The 16,185-nt window shown below is 28.9% G+C and overlaps 1 protein-coding gene across 1 annotated transcript; it reads right to left on the reverse strand.

Moving 5' to 3' along the window:
* Window positions 1–4,304: 4,304 nt before the first annotated feature.
* On the reverse strand, window positions 4,305–16,030 carry LOC149061063 (ATP-dependent DNA helicase PIF1-like). Its single transcript, XM_089230822.1, has 3 exons — window positions 15,928–16,030; window positions 14,287–14,398; window positions 4,305–5,028 (listed from the first exon to the last, which is right to left on the reverse strand). The coding sequence occupies exons 1-3, from the start codon at window positions 16,028–16,030 to the stop codon at window positions 4,305–4,307; spliced, it is 939 nt and encodes a 312-aa protein (XP_089086948.1).
* Between the last annotated feature and the right edge of the window lie 155 nt (window positions 16,031–16,185).

The following is a 16,185-nucleotide window of genomic DNA, read 5'->3' on the forward strand; positions in this document are numbered from 1 at the left end:
AAGTGTCTAACAAGTCAGTCAACACAGATGAACATCGATTAATTTTCAAGTAAGCTACTCAAGTTGGACAATGTGCTCTATCAATTCTAGTATGCACACACGACGATAAGTGGAATTAATATTTAGGGAATACTGAATAGGTATTTTAGTATAAGGCAGATTTCATAGACATTCAAAAATCATGTTATGCGTGTAGTCGTGTAGATAGTAAAGTTTTATGGTATAATGTTAAGTTATATAAAGAATGATATTTGATCGAACGGTGTTTAATGTTTTTCTATACATAAATATATTGTTATCCAAGGCGCGTTTTACGACACGGTCTCTGTCTATCTCCCGTATCCACTATTGATCTCTGTCATACGCACCTTTCGTTTAATCGCGCAGTTATCGATACGTCCGTTATCGTATGTAACCAATTTAGAAGAGTGATGGAAAATACTTTTTTGGCAACAGGCTATGTGATCGGGAGACGGTAAGACTAATTTCATTTAACAATCTAGCGGTAATCGAGTAAGTAGACCTTTGTTGATATTAAATATTTGTTTAATGTACTTTTATATATATTAGATTTGTCTCACGTGTTTTTAAATTTATTTTCTTTTTTAAATACTTTAAAATAATTTTAATATTTAATATGATATTATATCCCAGAAAATATTCGATAACCATTTAGTAGAATATCGTAAAGTTGAAAGGCCTTTTTCGGCACATGTGCGTTTGAATCAATGTGAATTTTTGTAGGTATTCCTTTAAGTTAACTCAAACACGTAACACTGCTGTAAAGTAATGTATGAGAAAATCTTTCTTTTTTTTTTTTTAGTCATTGCACTATGCACTGTGCAATGGTCATTGCAGGCCACGTGTTCAGTTTTATGTTTTTTATTTATAATAATTTATATTGATTTATAATTTCATAAAATTTGGAAAAGTTAAAATGTTCGTGCGATAATCGAAATCAAAATTTTAAATCATCTTCGTAAATTATCGTAAAGCAGAAATCCTTTTGCTACGTGTAGAACGGTATCCCTTTACGTAACATGCACTGGTATGTAGAATTATTTCTGCAGAAATGTAAATTGTTATTGAAATCGCTAATACTCTATATATGTGGTTACAATCACAAAAAAACACGTGTTCCGGGTTGTTTTGTTTTTGTAAATTCTTAATGAATCGTCTTTTTTAAATTATTGTAGGTATCACAGTCCCTAAAATTGTGTGTAGTACGAAAAATTCAGCGTGCAGTACGAAATTTAAAAGTGTGTTATTCACATTAAACCTTTATATAATAATATATTCTATACAATTTTAAAATAATAATATTAATACAGGATATCAGAAAGTTCTTCGACCACAAAGAATAAAAAAAAAACTATAATTCACATACCCCATATGGGTAATTTAAATTTATTTTTATTTATTTTTTTATTTATTATTATTATTTTCATGCATTTTGTACACTTAAAATGATGTGTGTTATATAAAAAAAAAATTTTTCAACAAAAATTCTATTTCACAAATTTGTTTAAAGAACCTTTAAATTTGTTAAATAGAAATTCTACTTTATTTAAATAAAATTATTTATTGTAAATACATATTAATATTAATTGATAGGTTGATAGGTACTATGTATAATTTAAATTTTACTGATTTGGGACTACGTGTGTATTGTGTAGTACGAAAATTTGGATATTTTAGGGACTGGAAGGTAACCAAAATCAATAATTAAAAACCACTCTGTATAGTCAAAAGGTTAGGTTTATACAGTTAAAACTGTTGTTCACTATAATTTTACTTTAAATTTAATAAAAAAAAAAAAAAAAAAAAAAAAAACGATTCTTATGGGCCATAAAATCGTGGCTCTTGGGTTAGAATTTTATAGTAACATCGCTGCGCTGACAGCCTCTTAACTCGAAACACGTAACGTACTAACGTGTACCTATACGCAGAATAGTTTCTATGGAAAAATAATTTTTTTTGTGGAAGTCACCGCATATGTAATGTGTGTAGTTTGTCGTTGTAACAGGCCACGTGTTCAGTTTATTTTTCGTTAATTCATAATGATGTGTAATTTTATAAAAATTTTGTAGATCTGTAGATGAAAACGTTTCTGTGATAACCAGAGTCAGTGTGTAGTAAGCGATTTGTTGAAATGCTGTATAGGTTCTTAAATATTGTAATGCAATCCTACACGTCACAGAAGTAGAATAATTAACTGCGAAAATTATTCATTAAAGTTTTTTTTTTCTGTTTTAGAATGAAAGTCGTTCAAAATTTCAAGTTTTTTGGGAGGGGTGTACAGGTGCACAATGCACCTGTATACCCTTCCAACCCTGGCCGCCGCCTGCAGCAAGGAGCAAAAAAAAAAAACCTCAGTGAGTAGACTCGTACCAAATACAAATTTCGATCAAGTATGCTATTAATGAAATTGTACATTGTTTATTTGTATTTCAGGATGTTTCAGGTGTAAGAGGAGGGGGCACATAGTGCGGAATTGTTTTGGTGAGTATGTGTGATATTCTACCACGACCTGCAGTTGTATTTAATATTAATCATTTTTACAGCACCACCGACTCCTCGACGGCAGTCTGTGCCGCCCCCTCCCACACCACCATCAACACCACCGCCGCAGCCATCAACAGAACCGCCATCTGTCACCGAAGATCCCGCAGTGTCTTCAGTGACAAATGGAATAGCGGCGGTGGAGGTGAAGGGTGATGTAAGTATCTAATACTAATTTTAAATAGTTGCTGACGAAAATGCTAATTCAATACATTTTATAAATTTCAGAGCATGGAAACATGCAGTAAGTTTTCAGTTGAACAATATTAGTTAAATACAATGATTTGTAATATTAAATGAATTTTATTTGTTTTCAGCTCAACAATAAATTTTTTTTTGAAATTATTTGGTTTTTTGTTGTTGTTTTTGTTAGTTTTTACTCTTTGTGAACAGATATATATCCATAAGATAATATCTATAATGTGTGGTGTGTATTAAATCGAAAGGCAATGTAGGTACGCAAATGTATATCGGGGTTTTGATCTTTGTGATCAAGCGTTTGTTCTTAAAAAGTTATGAAGTCACTCAACAGTTGAAAAATGAAGGGTAGAAAACTGTATGTTCACTCTCTTTTTCATTCGGAAAAAAGGTTGTGTACACAGGTGGAAACTTAAAACTATTATAATTAAAGGTTACAAATCATGGCATAGGGTATCATCATTGTATTAAAACAAATATAATCCGATTAATATAATTATTACGTATCTTAGTGTCTTAGTGATCTAATGTAAATAAAGCAACAGGTAATTAGTTTGTACTGGCGGTAGTAGGTAATTCATGAAATTTTTTCATATTAAATTGTATTATAAAGTTATTCATTAAAAAATAATGTCGAGTTTATGTTATATGCATGTAACAATAACACAAACAACATATTAAGTTTGTGGTATATTATATGATATGTAGAAAGTTATGAATACAGTTTAAGTCAAATAATATGTTAAATATTAAATAGTGAGTTATTCATACTACATTTTAATGTTTAATCAAACATTGTGTGTAGTAATCAAATTAATGAATCAACATAAATTCTTTTAATTAAACTATTACATTGAAATGGTAATTTTTCTGTGTTTTTTTAAACAAACATAAAATATGAATTAATAAATTAACAGTAATTCACTGTGAGTGTATAATACAAATTGGATTTCAAACATCATAGCATAAGATTACAACGTTATCAATTTATTACAACTTACAAATCTTCTTAATAAATACAATGTTACATGTTCAGTTGTCTTCAAAATTTATCATACAGATAGACATAGTAGACATTAGTGGTGTGTGATAAAAAAAATATGTTTTTTTCCTAATTAAAAAAAAAATCCTTTTATACATTTACAGCTGTTAAGAGGAGTATTAAGTAACAAATTGTTACAAATATCATATTATATGAATTGTTGTACTTTTATTATTGCAAAATTTTGTTGAAAAGTTATTCTTACAGAAATATTGTATTTTACAAAATAAAAATGTTATGATATTATAGTTGTTTAACAGTGATATAAAGCGTTTGACTTTAGTTACGAATACACCGTTAAGTGTAATCGCATCCAGAGAGACCACGTGGAGGTTGTCAAACTTTCTCTCCACACAGACTACATAAACCTGTAGGATCACATAGATCCAGGGGGTCACATAGACCCAGGGGTCACATAGACCCAGGGATCACATAGACCCAGGGGTCACATAGACCCAGGGAGGTGAATATTGTATAAACACATGACTTACTTGTAATCGTATTACAAAACTTCCCTGTACACAATGTTCTTGGTGACAAATCGACCATGTTCATCGCCGTACATACCGACTCTGACGGATTGCGCATTCCTCACTTTTGAAAACGCAACGTACAGCTGTCCGTGTGTGAACACGGGCGACGGCAGAAGCAATCCGACTCGGTCAAACGTTTGACCCTGAGACTTGTTGATGGTCATGGCAAACGACAACCGTACCGGGAACTGAATTCGCTTCATCTGAAAAGGCAAATCGTCTTCCTCGCCGGAAGTCAACGAAACTGCAGGTAGCACGATGTCGTCCTGCGCGCCGTTGGCGCCGGACAACATCCTAGCCTTGAAGTTGTGTCGACGAAGTTCGGTGATCACCAACCTCGTTCCGTTACACAGTCGCCTCTTCGGGTCAATGTTTCTCAGCAACATGACGACAGAACCGACCTTTAGCGTCAACGCGTACGGGGGCAGCCCGTTTGGTTGCAGCGAGTTGAGAAACTCGGTCGGATAGTTTGCCGCCTCGTCGGGATCGTCGACCACCACTGTGCCTATCGCGTAGTACGTCCTTTGGGCGCCCGTGACGCGTCGCAACACTGTGGAATTGATTTGGTGGCATTCCTCGTTTCGTGGACACAGAATGATTTTCCGAGTAAACTCGTCGATGTTGGCCAACGACATTGACTGCGGGTACACGAAATCGACCAGATCCGCGACCGGACATACCATGCGTGGTGGTTAGGTTAGGTTAGGTTAGTAGAGGTGAGTATTTAAAATTATTATAATTTATCATTTAATTGTTTATATATTAATAAACAGGGTTGTAAAAAAAACTTTTAATATGTATTTGGATACAAAAAAGTAATACTATTGATTTATTTTAATATAGTTGATAGTGTTAGTTCTCAGAGATAATGTGAACCTCATTACAAATTTATGTCACCAGGTTGCAGATGGACAACAGTGGTATAAGGGTTTTCTATACTAAATAATAAAAACTGTAAAGTAAAAACCAAGGTAAATATTACCTTGGTAAAAATTAATGCCGGATTGCATGAAAAAACACTAATCATTCATTGAATCAATAATGTTCTAATGGTCCCTTAAACTTGATTTAGTATCCTTTTATTGGCCTATTTAATTAATCAACTTTTCATGTAACTCGGCATAAAAGTAATTTAACTAATTATCAAAGGCATTACAATTTTATAATTAATTACATTTTAGCAAAATACTCAAATAAAGTCATAAAATATAAACAGGCAATATTTAAATATTTAACAACTCTGTTAATTAATATTATTGGTATAATACACAGTTACAGATTAAACAAATGTGTATAATATTAATTATTTCCATTATATTTAAATAAAATATAGTTAGATTCCATTAAATACTGCTGTTTTTTTAATTCAACTTTCAAGGTAATGTATATTTTTTTTAATGTTTTGAAGAGTGTATGATGCATGACGCATGTAATAAGAATTTGGTATTGCTTTCGCCTGAAAATCGTATGCAAAGTAATGTATAAAATAACTGTTGGCCAACTAATTATATTAATTTACGTTTGTGAAATAAGTAATAACTAATAACCGATCTCTATATTAAATGTTGTGTAATATACAATAATTAGGACACCAACTGTTTTCAGCGCGCTCTAGTGGTAAAATTAAGTGTAGTAAATTATAGTATCACATTATTCCTATAGTTTGTTCACCTTATATATAGGGATTCACGTTTTATTATATAAGACTAGCCCTCCGTGCTAGTTTCATTGATACAAAATACGTTTGATATCAATTATCAATCCATACGATTATGATATGACTTGTTTACAACACAGATATATTTATGTTTATTATATATATCTGTGGTTTACAATATTATTACGGGAAAAATGAAATATTCTATTTTTAACCTGGAAAGTCGCGTAGCGACCGCGATAAGACTGCTATTGTAGCGACCGAAATTTAGACCGCCGCGACTGGTTCAAAATCGCCGGTGTCGCTATAACTAAACCGGGTACATTATTATAACATTAACGCAGTGAAACACGGTCGCAGTCGCAGTCGCGGTCGCTCTAGCCAAACCGTAGCTTAACTCGCTACGACGTGTGAAAGTTTCAAAACGATCGGTCAAAGGGTTGATTTTTCATTATTTTTGGAATTTTTTAAAACACGATTATACGTAATATAGCATAAAAGGTTCCGTTTGCGGATCGCTGTACCAAAAATGCACAATGAGATCACCGTATCCGTGATATTTGTGGGAGGGTTACCGAACTCGCAGGGATGGTAGCTGGAGACGTGTTCAATCTAATGGTACAGGTTGTATACAAACTTAAGATGTTAAATAATTTACTATTGTGCATAGATCCGAAATCAGCAAGACCAGTATAGTATAAGTAAATAAATGGAAACCGTAAAAATCGGCAATACCCTGCTATCACCGTGCAATCACCCAGGAAGTCACCTGATCGCCAACAATAAATTTCAAAACATTATCCCGTAGCCATTAAAAATTATAATATACATATAGTACCTACTATGCGTGGTAGGCAGGTAAATTATAGTAATGTCATTAAATAATAAAAATATATATATATATTTTTTTTTATTACATTTTAGACTAAGCAGTTAGCTGGACTTGGCGGGAAAAGTATTAAAACCATGGTCTAATGAATTATGGGATATTTGTTCACTGACAGCATCTTAGGCTTATATTCTTTTAATGGCCGAGCAAAAAAAAAAAAAAAATGTTTTGCAAATCTATTAATTTCAAAAGTTATATTCAGTAAGTTATAATATGTTCTAAATACATTATTTATTAATCTTTAGTTATACATTCTTGTATTACTACTTATCTATTATATTGTATGAATAGGTAATATAACTATAATAATTGGTTATAATATCTTATAATAAATATAACAGCTACCTTTTGTATAGCTTTTTGGACACCCTACATATATATATGTATACATATACATATACAAATATATATGTATAGGTATATATAATAGTTTAAAGGAATATGAATATTATATTGTGTTTAATATAATAATAACATGCCATCTACCATTTAAATGCGATATTATTAATTTATGTTATATAGTTATTATTGTTATTTTTTAATTTTGTCCAGATGCTGTTAAATCAATTAAACGCTTGAATAATGAATCATCAACTGACGAAATTGAAAAATACATAAAGTATTATCTCATTCAAGCACCATTCAACATCAAAAAAAAAGAAAAAAGAAATGTTTTAGTGCATACAATACAAATATCATTTAATTTTATTATTATATTATATATACAGTATAATATAGCTAGGCTAGGTTTGCCTTATAGCATATTGTATGATTACCTATATATATATACTCATATTTCAATACTATACTATTATTATAATATACTTTAAAAAAATCTATTGCTATACAATAGGTACATAATTAATGTTTTTACTTATTATATTATATAATATAGGGCCTAAAAATTATGTTGAATTAATTAAATATGTAAATGCATTATAAACAATTTGAATATTTTTGAAACAATAAAGAATATTATGCAATTATTATATTTTACATTTTAATTATTAAATATTCTTTTAGTTAATTATATCAAAATCGCTGTAAATATACCTATATAAATATTTTTTAGAATATTTAAAAAACTGATGATCTGCTCAATAGTCGAAAAACAATTTATTATTAGAGCAGGTGAAAAAAATTATATGAATGGTTTATTGGTGTTAAAAGAATATATATTCAATATTAAACAATATTGGATCAATATTAAGGAATGTTGACACGGTACTTAACGAACCTTGACGATTAAAGGTGTTATAAACCTTTAAGTATATATACTTATTTCATATTGAGTTCCATGTCATTTCACATTTATAATATGTGTAATTAACATTAATTTAGTTTATATCCAATTGATTGGCAATACTTATTCAGGGTTAAACATTGACTTACCTTCTTTGAATTTATGTCTATTTAATATTTGCATGCTATGTGGGATAATACTTTTCATGTAACTACTAGAGAGTAAATAAGAAATAATTATATGAAGTCTGAACAATCCGTTGCTATTACACGTTATGATTAGTTGATGGCTATAGTACCTAGTGTTATAATATTATTTGATAAATCGTTGATTTTCGAAAAAAAAAAATTATGCAATTAGAAGTTAAATATGAACTATTTTGTTGCATAGTTTCCGCAAGCACTTTGACTTACTAATTTTGAAAACCAACTTGCTATTAATAGCTAAGTAATAAGTATTCACTATTTTTTGGCATATATTTGCAGTGGATTGCGTAAAGTGGGTGGGCCAAGTTCATTGACGTGTTGTATATTAATTATTAAAATAATATTTGATGAGTCATTAATATTGATGTTATAACCATCTATGACAATACCAACATCAACAGACATGTTAAAAAATGACGCAATAAATTTGGCATCCAAAACTATGTTGAAGGTTGTGGACATAAAGCAATATTACAAATTCTAAAACTTATGTTTCAAATTTTTGTATGAAATCTGCAAAACCTTATTGGCACAAGTTTGAATTTGATCAACCATACTCAAGGTGTCAACTTCAGGACGTAAAAAAGTAATATATAACAGATAAATGATTATAATTAATAATGTTTATTATAATATAGTTCATTAGAATTTAATTTTTATAATAAACTATTTTGTTATTATACACTCAATGGCCAACATGATACTCTATTATATTTGTTGATGAAAGAATGAATCGAAAAAAATATTTTATTTTTTATTTTTTGTTTTGATTCTAATAATGAGAATAAATATAATTTTTTAAACATAAGAAAAAATTAAATTAAAAAAACACGTATTCATCATGTGTTTTTATTCAATAAAAAAATAAAATAAAAAGTTAGTACCTAGCAATTTTTCTAAAGATATTTGAATATGATATAAAAAAAAAATGTTATTCGAATAAAAAAAATTCAAAAGAGATTTGAAGTACCTGAATTAATGACTTAATGTGGTTAATGTGGTTTAGTTAATCTTTACGGCACTAAAAACTCTGGAATTCAAATTTTGGATTCAATTAGTAGGTATTTTTTTTTCAACCAAACAATACAGAATAATAATATATACTTAGGTGTTCGAAATTTGTTTATATTAAGAATAAAAAAAAAAAAATATTTTTTTATAAAAAATGTTTTTGCTAGGAAAACCAAAACCATGCAAATTCTAAAAACTACATAGCAAATTCTAGCAAATAAGTAGCAATTTTCCTAAAGAGGTTTGCAGTTTCTGAGTTAATGTGGGGGGGCTACGGTGAAGTTGGCCCCCCGAGTGAAAAATGTTTTTGCTGGTAAAACCAAAACCATGCAAATTCTAAACGCTACATAGCAAATTCTAGCAAATAAGTAGCAATTTTCCTAAAGAGGTTTGAAGTTTATAGGTTGATGTGGGGGGGGGGGCAACTTCACGTACGTATAATATGGTATAATACGTACATAATATAATGCTGTATTGCCTATTTTATCCATGCAATACGCATAGTGACGGTAGTACCATAGAAAATAGATAAAATAGAACGCCAACTCATTGGTATTTCTGATACCATAAAATAAGTGGCACACTAGCGCAGCGAGTGATTCTCTTTAACAACCATCGATAATAATATCGATTAATCGATTATCGTAATATCGCGTTCAATTGATTAGTGTCAGTTATCGATATATAAATATTACTTAATTGATATTTTATACATTTGAAAGTTTAAAACAAATGATCTCAGATGTTTGGACTTCTGATAATTAATGTTGTAATTAGTTCAAAACAAATAAATGTATAAGTATTTAAACAGATTTGTTTTGTATAAATAAACAAAATTGTTATAAAATAAGACAATTCTTAGTTTCTTTCATAAAATATACAATGCTATTCAAAATAAATTTAAATTTTATATTAAATAAATTACGGTTTGCGTATTTTAATAAATAAATCAATAAAGTAATAAACCTCGTAGAGTCGTGGACGTCTCAAAAACAAAAAAACAAAATGAGAGGGAAACCAAATAACAATAAGCAATAATTATTTTATTATTTATCATTTATCATAGAAGTATAGAACGTTGATACGTTACGCAGATAAAAGAATTCGATACTAGCGCAGCGATTGCATCTCTTTTGAGTTAAACCAACAGGCACTAGAACTACAAGTATGAGTTGACACGGACTGGGTAATACAAGTATCGGTAAACTGGTTACTGATAACTGATAAGACATAATAATAAATTACACAGTGTTCGAGGAACTCACGCTCACCAATGATCTATTGCTATGTACACAGTCACACAGCCTTTCGTGCAAGAATGTAGAATATTATCTTTATTTAACTCCTTAAAAATGATTCGCTTTCAACAAACTTAACTGTTTTCTAGAAGAAACCAATAGACGGCTCAATTTGATGTTTAATGTATCAATCGGTTAAGTCATTCTAACTTTATCATAGTTATTTTGACTCTGGGTGTACTAAGGATGGACAAGTGAATGATTTTTTGTAACTCCGATTAATTTAGATGATTACATTTTTCAATTCGTTAGTGCCCAAGCTTAGTAACATTTGACATTTATACTTCAAGGATCCTATATTCGTTTATTATTAATATGGGACATTTTAAATCATTCTTATAAGTTATTTTGACAGAATTATGAGGGATAGTCCCTTGTAACTAGTTTGCACTACATTATTCAAACATAACTTTCAGTGCACTAAACTGGTAAAAATAATAACTAAGCAAAATAGCGTATTCCTCATTTCATATGTTTTGATTATGAACTAGTAAACATTGTTAATTAACACTTTAAAAAACCCCTTTTTCCCTTGAAATGTTTATTTTGTAAATTGAAATTCTTTTAGAAGTAATTGATGCATTTTGTATTTCATCCTTTTTCAATAAATGTTGGTTTAACGGTTTTGTTATTATGACCATAATTTGTTCCATCTCTAGAAGTTAAAGTATTAAGTATGTAGCTATTAATTTTCTTAATAATTTTTATAAAAATATAGTTAAATCATTTATGAAACATAACCAACTATCATCACGTCTGAGCATAGAAATCTCTGGAACCCAATGAACTTTCCGCTGCAATGTAGCTGTGTTTTGCACCTCAATTAGGAACCAGATGATACGCAGCAGCCGGTCGTCGTGGCTTGAAAACTGTTCCTTAACCTAAAATATTCGTGAAACAATTAATAAAAGAACTTATGGCAATAGGATTATCTACTAATAATTTGATCTAAAACAATTTTGAACGATATATGTTTATTTAAGTTTCTTGCAATGGGAGAGACGTATATTATATTTAGTGTAAAATTAAAAACAATAGGTATTGAATTATTGCATTTAAAAGAAATTATTGGTATTTATTTTTTTATGATAAATTATAAAGTTTCAATCTCTTGGTACCCACCAATAATTAATTTATGTATTAAGTAATTGCATAGCTGCATTCATTTCATTCCATCTTGAACTTGGGCACTGCAGTTATATTACTGGTGATGTCTGTCGGAGATAAATTCGTAAAACATTTTAAGTACAATAGCTGCTCATTATTTAGTGTTGGCTTCTTCGGTTTCTTTGGTGGTTTTTGTTTAGGTATCATCAATCTATTGGGTAGCAACTTTTGTACTCTCACGTTTACCAGTGGTGAGTCATACAGTTTATTAGCTTCACGTTGAATTAGTTTTACTGCTTCACACTTTAATTTTATATTTTTGTTCTTCTTTGCTTTACTATTTTCAATCAAATGTAATATCTGTTCTGTTTTTTTCCATAAAGGCTTTGGAAATTCATCTGAGTCGTTAAGTTTTTTATATAATTGATTAAATAACAAAATTATAACTTTAGATGGTCGAGTAAGATCTCCATATGGTTTGTTTAGTTCTGCGTAAATATCCAACGACATCAATTTTATATTAAATAAGGTGTCATTAAAAAAGATAGATTTGATGTTCTTCAAGCTTGTTTGGTTATTTGCAGTTAAAATTTGGTTGATTCCATCAATGTTTGACACGATATTCTGTTTTAACTTGTTTTTGTATTTACGTCTTCCATCAATATATTGCTGCTTATTATTCAAATCTTTATGAGAATTATTTATCATGTCCAAAATTGACATATTATCTCTAGTTTTTTTATCCAGCATAACCAATCTTTTAGTAAATTGTTCTTCAGATTCCCAGTACATTTCTAATACTGGTTCTAATCGAACTTCATTAGCGAATTCATCTAATGGTTTTTGATAGGCATAACTCATGTAGTCATCATTATTTTTTTTGCTGAAATCGCAATCAGATCTAACAAAATCATAATTCAACTTATCAATGTTAAATTTTTTTTTCCATTCTGGTGGACTCAACCATGTTAAAATCATATAACAACCTTCTGGTATCATTATGCGTTTTAAGAGTCTAAGTACTTCGTTCTCTACACCTTCATATACATGTGTACACTCTTCCAATTCGTTTTTTGGTACTTTAGTATTAGCTATTTCCATGTTCACATCGTCTTTAATATTTTTCAGCCGGTTTTCTATATAATCAATAAATTGTGAATACGATTTTTTTACGTCTCTAAATTGACGTACTTTGCATATGTAGTCATTATTATCTCGGCTAATACTACTGTTAATAACTGACCACTGTTTATCAATATACAAAGTTGATAACTTTATATATTCAATTTCTTCTAGATCTAAATCATACCTTATATAATTTTTATTCAAATTGTTGTATAAATATTGACTATTGACAAGCTCAATTATATCATGTGGCGTTATTTTTTCTTTAGCATTCAGTATTTTTTTAAAGACTTTTTTTTCATTTGTTGATTTTACATTTGTCAAATGTATTACATCATCGATAGTTAATGTTTCATTAATGTCACATAGTTTTTTCAGTACCTCAAATTTAAAAATATCTTCATTTATTTTGTATTCTGTATCATTATCATTCTTTTCTTCTAGTTTTTCTGGTAAATTAAGAATTAATTGTTTTGCCTTTTCTTTAAATTTTATGTTTGAAACTGTATAAGGTCCCAAAGAAATCATTGAATCTGATGAATTATTTTTAAGGTCCATTTCTAAATTGTTAAAAAAAATGTATAAGAAATTGTAAAAATAAATATTTAGTGTTTATTTAACGTCGTTATTATATTGCCTATGATACAAAAATGGTGTGATTTATTAATGTTTTAATTTAAAAAAAAAACTTTCTTTGTTATAAAATCAAAATTCATAACAGAATATTTCTTATATAAATAACATGATAAAAAATGTGAACCATTGTGTACCACTATCACTATGCTGTACAGTAATTTGTTAAGTGAATATTTGTAATTTCTGTATCAAATTTAAATTCAACGATGATTCTATAAGAAAAACGATTACCAGTGGTGACGCGGTGTGTAATTTTTGCATACTTGTATAAATAATGAAATAATATAGGGCTCATGACAAAGTAGATAGGTATGATGACAACTTAATTTTTACGCACAATCTCGCGCGTGCCCTGCCAACAGTGTAGTTCGCCTAATCTCATTGGTTGTGTTATTTTACCGTCAAACTACAAATTATTATCAATAATAACCTAACAATTTATAATATCCATTTTCACCATTGTTTTTACTTTTTATTAGAATTTCGAATTTCGAATTTTCATTTTTATAATTTATAATATTTTTAATATTATTATTATTAAGAGAATTTATTAAGTTACTTATTTTTACATGGTTTTTTATTATAATATAATAGTTTAGAATTTAGATTATTCAGCCGTATAAAAGTCCTTGTTCTAACTAAACATTGTAATACTTCCTTAGGTATATTTTGTGAAGACATTTTTGAGTTTTGACCATAAAATTTCAGTCAAATACTTCATTACTCCAGTTATTTTAGCTAAATTATCTCCATATAGTTTTTGAAACTCTTTCTCCATAATTTCTACAGTCCCCATCAGTGTAATAGATGGAATTTTAAGTCCACCCTTAGAAACATGTTCAATCCAAGAAGATTCATCACTAGGGCTCGGAAGTTGATGACCTAAAGAACCTTAAAAAATGACCTAAAAAAATATGAATAAATGCTCTAAAAATGGTGGAAAATGACTGCAAAAAATGACCCAACAATTGTCAAATTATGAAATAAAATGACTTATCTAAAAAATGCAAAAAAATTACTTATTTTATATTTTTAAGAAAAAAACCTTTTATTTAACATCTTGTTAAAAATTGTTTTAAAATATAAACCATAAATACCTTACAAACATATTTAAAACAAAATATAAAAATGATCCTGATTAAAAAACCTAATCAAATTTATTACATTGAACAATAAATGCATGTTTAATATTTTCTATAGTAAATGACCTGCGATTGTCCGAAAGTAAATTCTTATACTTTGAGAAACTTCTTTCTACATCTACTGATGTAATTGGTGCAAATTGAAAATGAGCAATATCGGAATTATTGAGGTCGTCTGAAAAGTTTTGGTTCGACACGTTTTCACCATTCAAAATTTTTGAAATTTTTGTCATTGTTTTAAAGCCCGTATTTTTATCCAAAACGGATTTTAATTTTTTTTTAATTTCTTGTCCTACTCTATTTTCTGCGTGTTGAATTTTATTTTCTACATCTTGTACAATTCTACTATGATAATTAATTCATATTTTAAAACAAACCTAACGTAACTTAATTTCATAATTTATTTATTAAAAAAATATATTAACTTAACCATGGCTGTACTGACAATTAACACTTTTTCATCATAAATATATAATAAGTAATAACATATAATATAATTTTTCACTTAAGAATTAATTCTAAAATGTAAAAAGAATACAACAATATTGTGTTAAATAACAGATTCAAGTAGGTATTCAACGATGAGTTCTAGTAGTAAACCATAATATTTAAACAGTAAATGTAGATGGCAAGACAGAAGAAGATAAATGATTTATAAATGCAACATATTATTGTAGTCTTGTCATCAAATTAATTTTGTAACAGCTTATGAGATGAAATCTGCTGTTCATGCTGAAATTCAAAAAAATATATGTTTTTATCATTACTCTTCATATCTCATAGAATTAGGATTGTTACCATGGCACCACAGGTCACAATTTTGATTTAAAAAGTGTTTGGTGTTATGTTATTCATTATGTACCTATCAATTTGTAACCCAACTGGAGCAACGGAAAACAGCGTTTCAAGTCCCTACATTGTGTAGAATCAACATTTAAATATTTAAACATTTATTTTAATTTTTAATTGTATGTATTTTTCTTTCAATCAGAACTATAATTAGGTATCTATTAAAATAATAATGAGCATTGGTCTTTCTATGTTTGTTATGTAACTATTTATTGAATAGTTTATGTTTGTAATTTCTGTAAATTAAATTGTAAATAAAAATCTATAGTATTATCATTGAATTTATAATATAGTATATTCAATGGTACTACCAATATATGGTATTTTTCTAGTACACAAATTGAGAAAACAGGGTCAAATCGTGATGTAGAAAATTAATAACTTTTAATAGAGTGATAATGTTATATAAAATAATGAATAATATCTTACTATTTCCATCCTGGACGATTTCATGTTTAAACTTAATAATTTCATTTTCGATAATGCTGATGAATTCAGTTTTAGGTTTTCTTCCTCTATTTTCACCTGTCATTTCTAGTAAACAAACTACTTACCACGAACTATGATTATAATGGACTGGTCTCGAAATGATGAGGAGTGTATAGCGGGACGGGTCGCAAATGTCTGTATTCTTCCTTGATACCTGGGGTTTTTATGCTCTCAAGCGCAACCTGGTTTTTAAGCACG

Source organism: Diuraphis noxia, unplaced genomic scaffold, assembly GCF_037042655.1.
Source record: "Diuraphis noxia isolate RWA-SAM2 unplaced genomic scaffold, SU_Dnox_SAM2 contig0001, whole genome shotgun sequence".
In the NCBI taxonomy this organism is placed as follows: Eukaryota; Metazoa; Arthropoda; class Insecta; order Hemiptera; family Aphididae; genus Diuraphis; species Diuraphis noxia.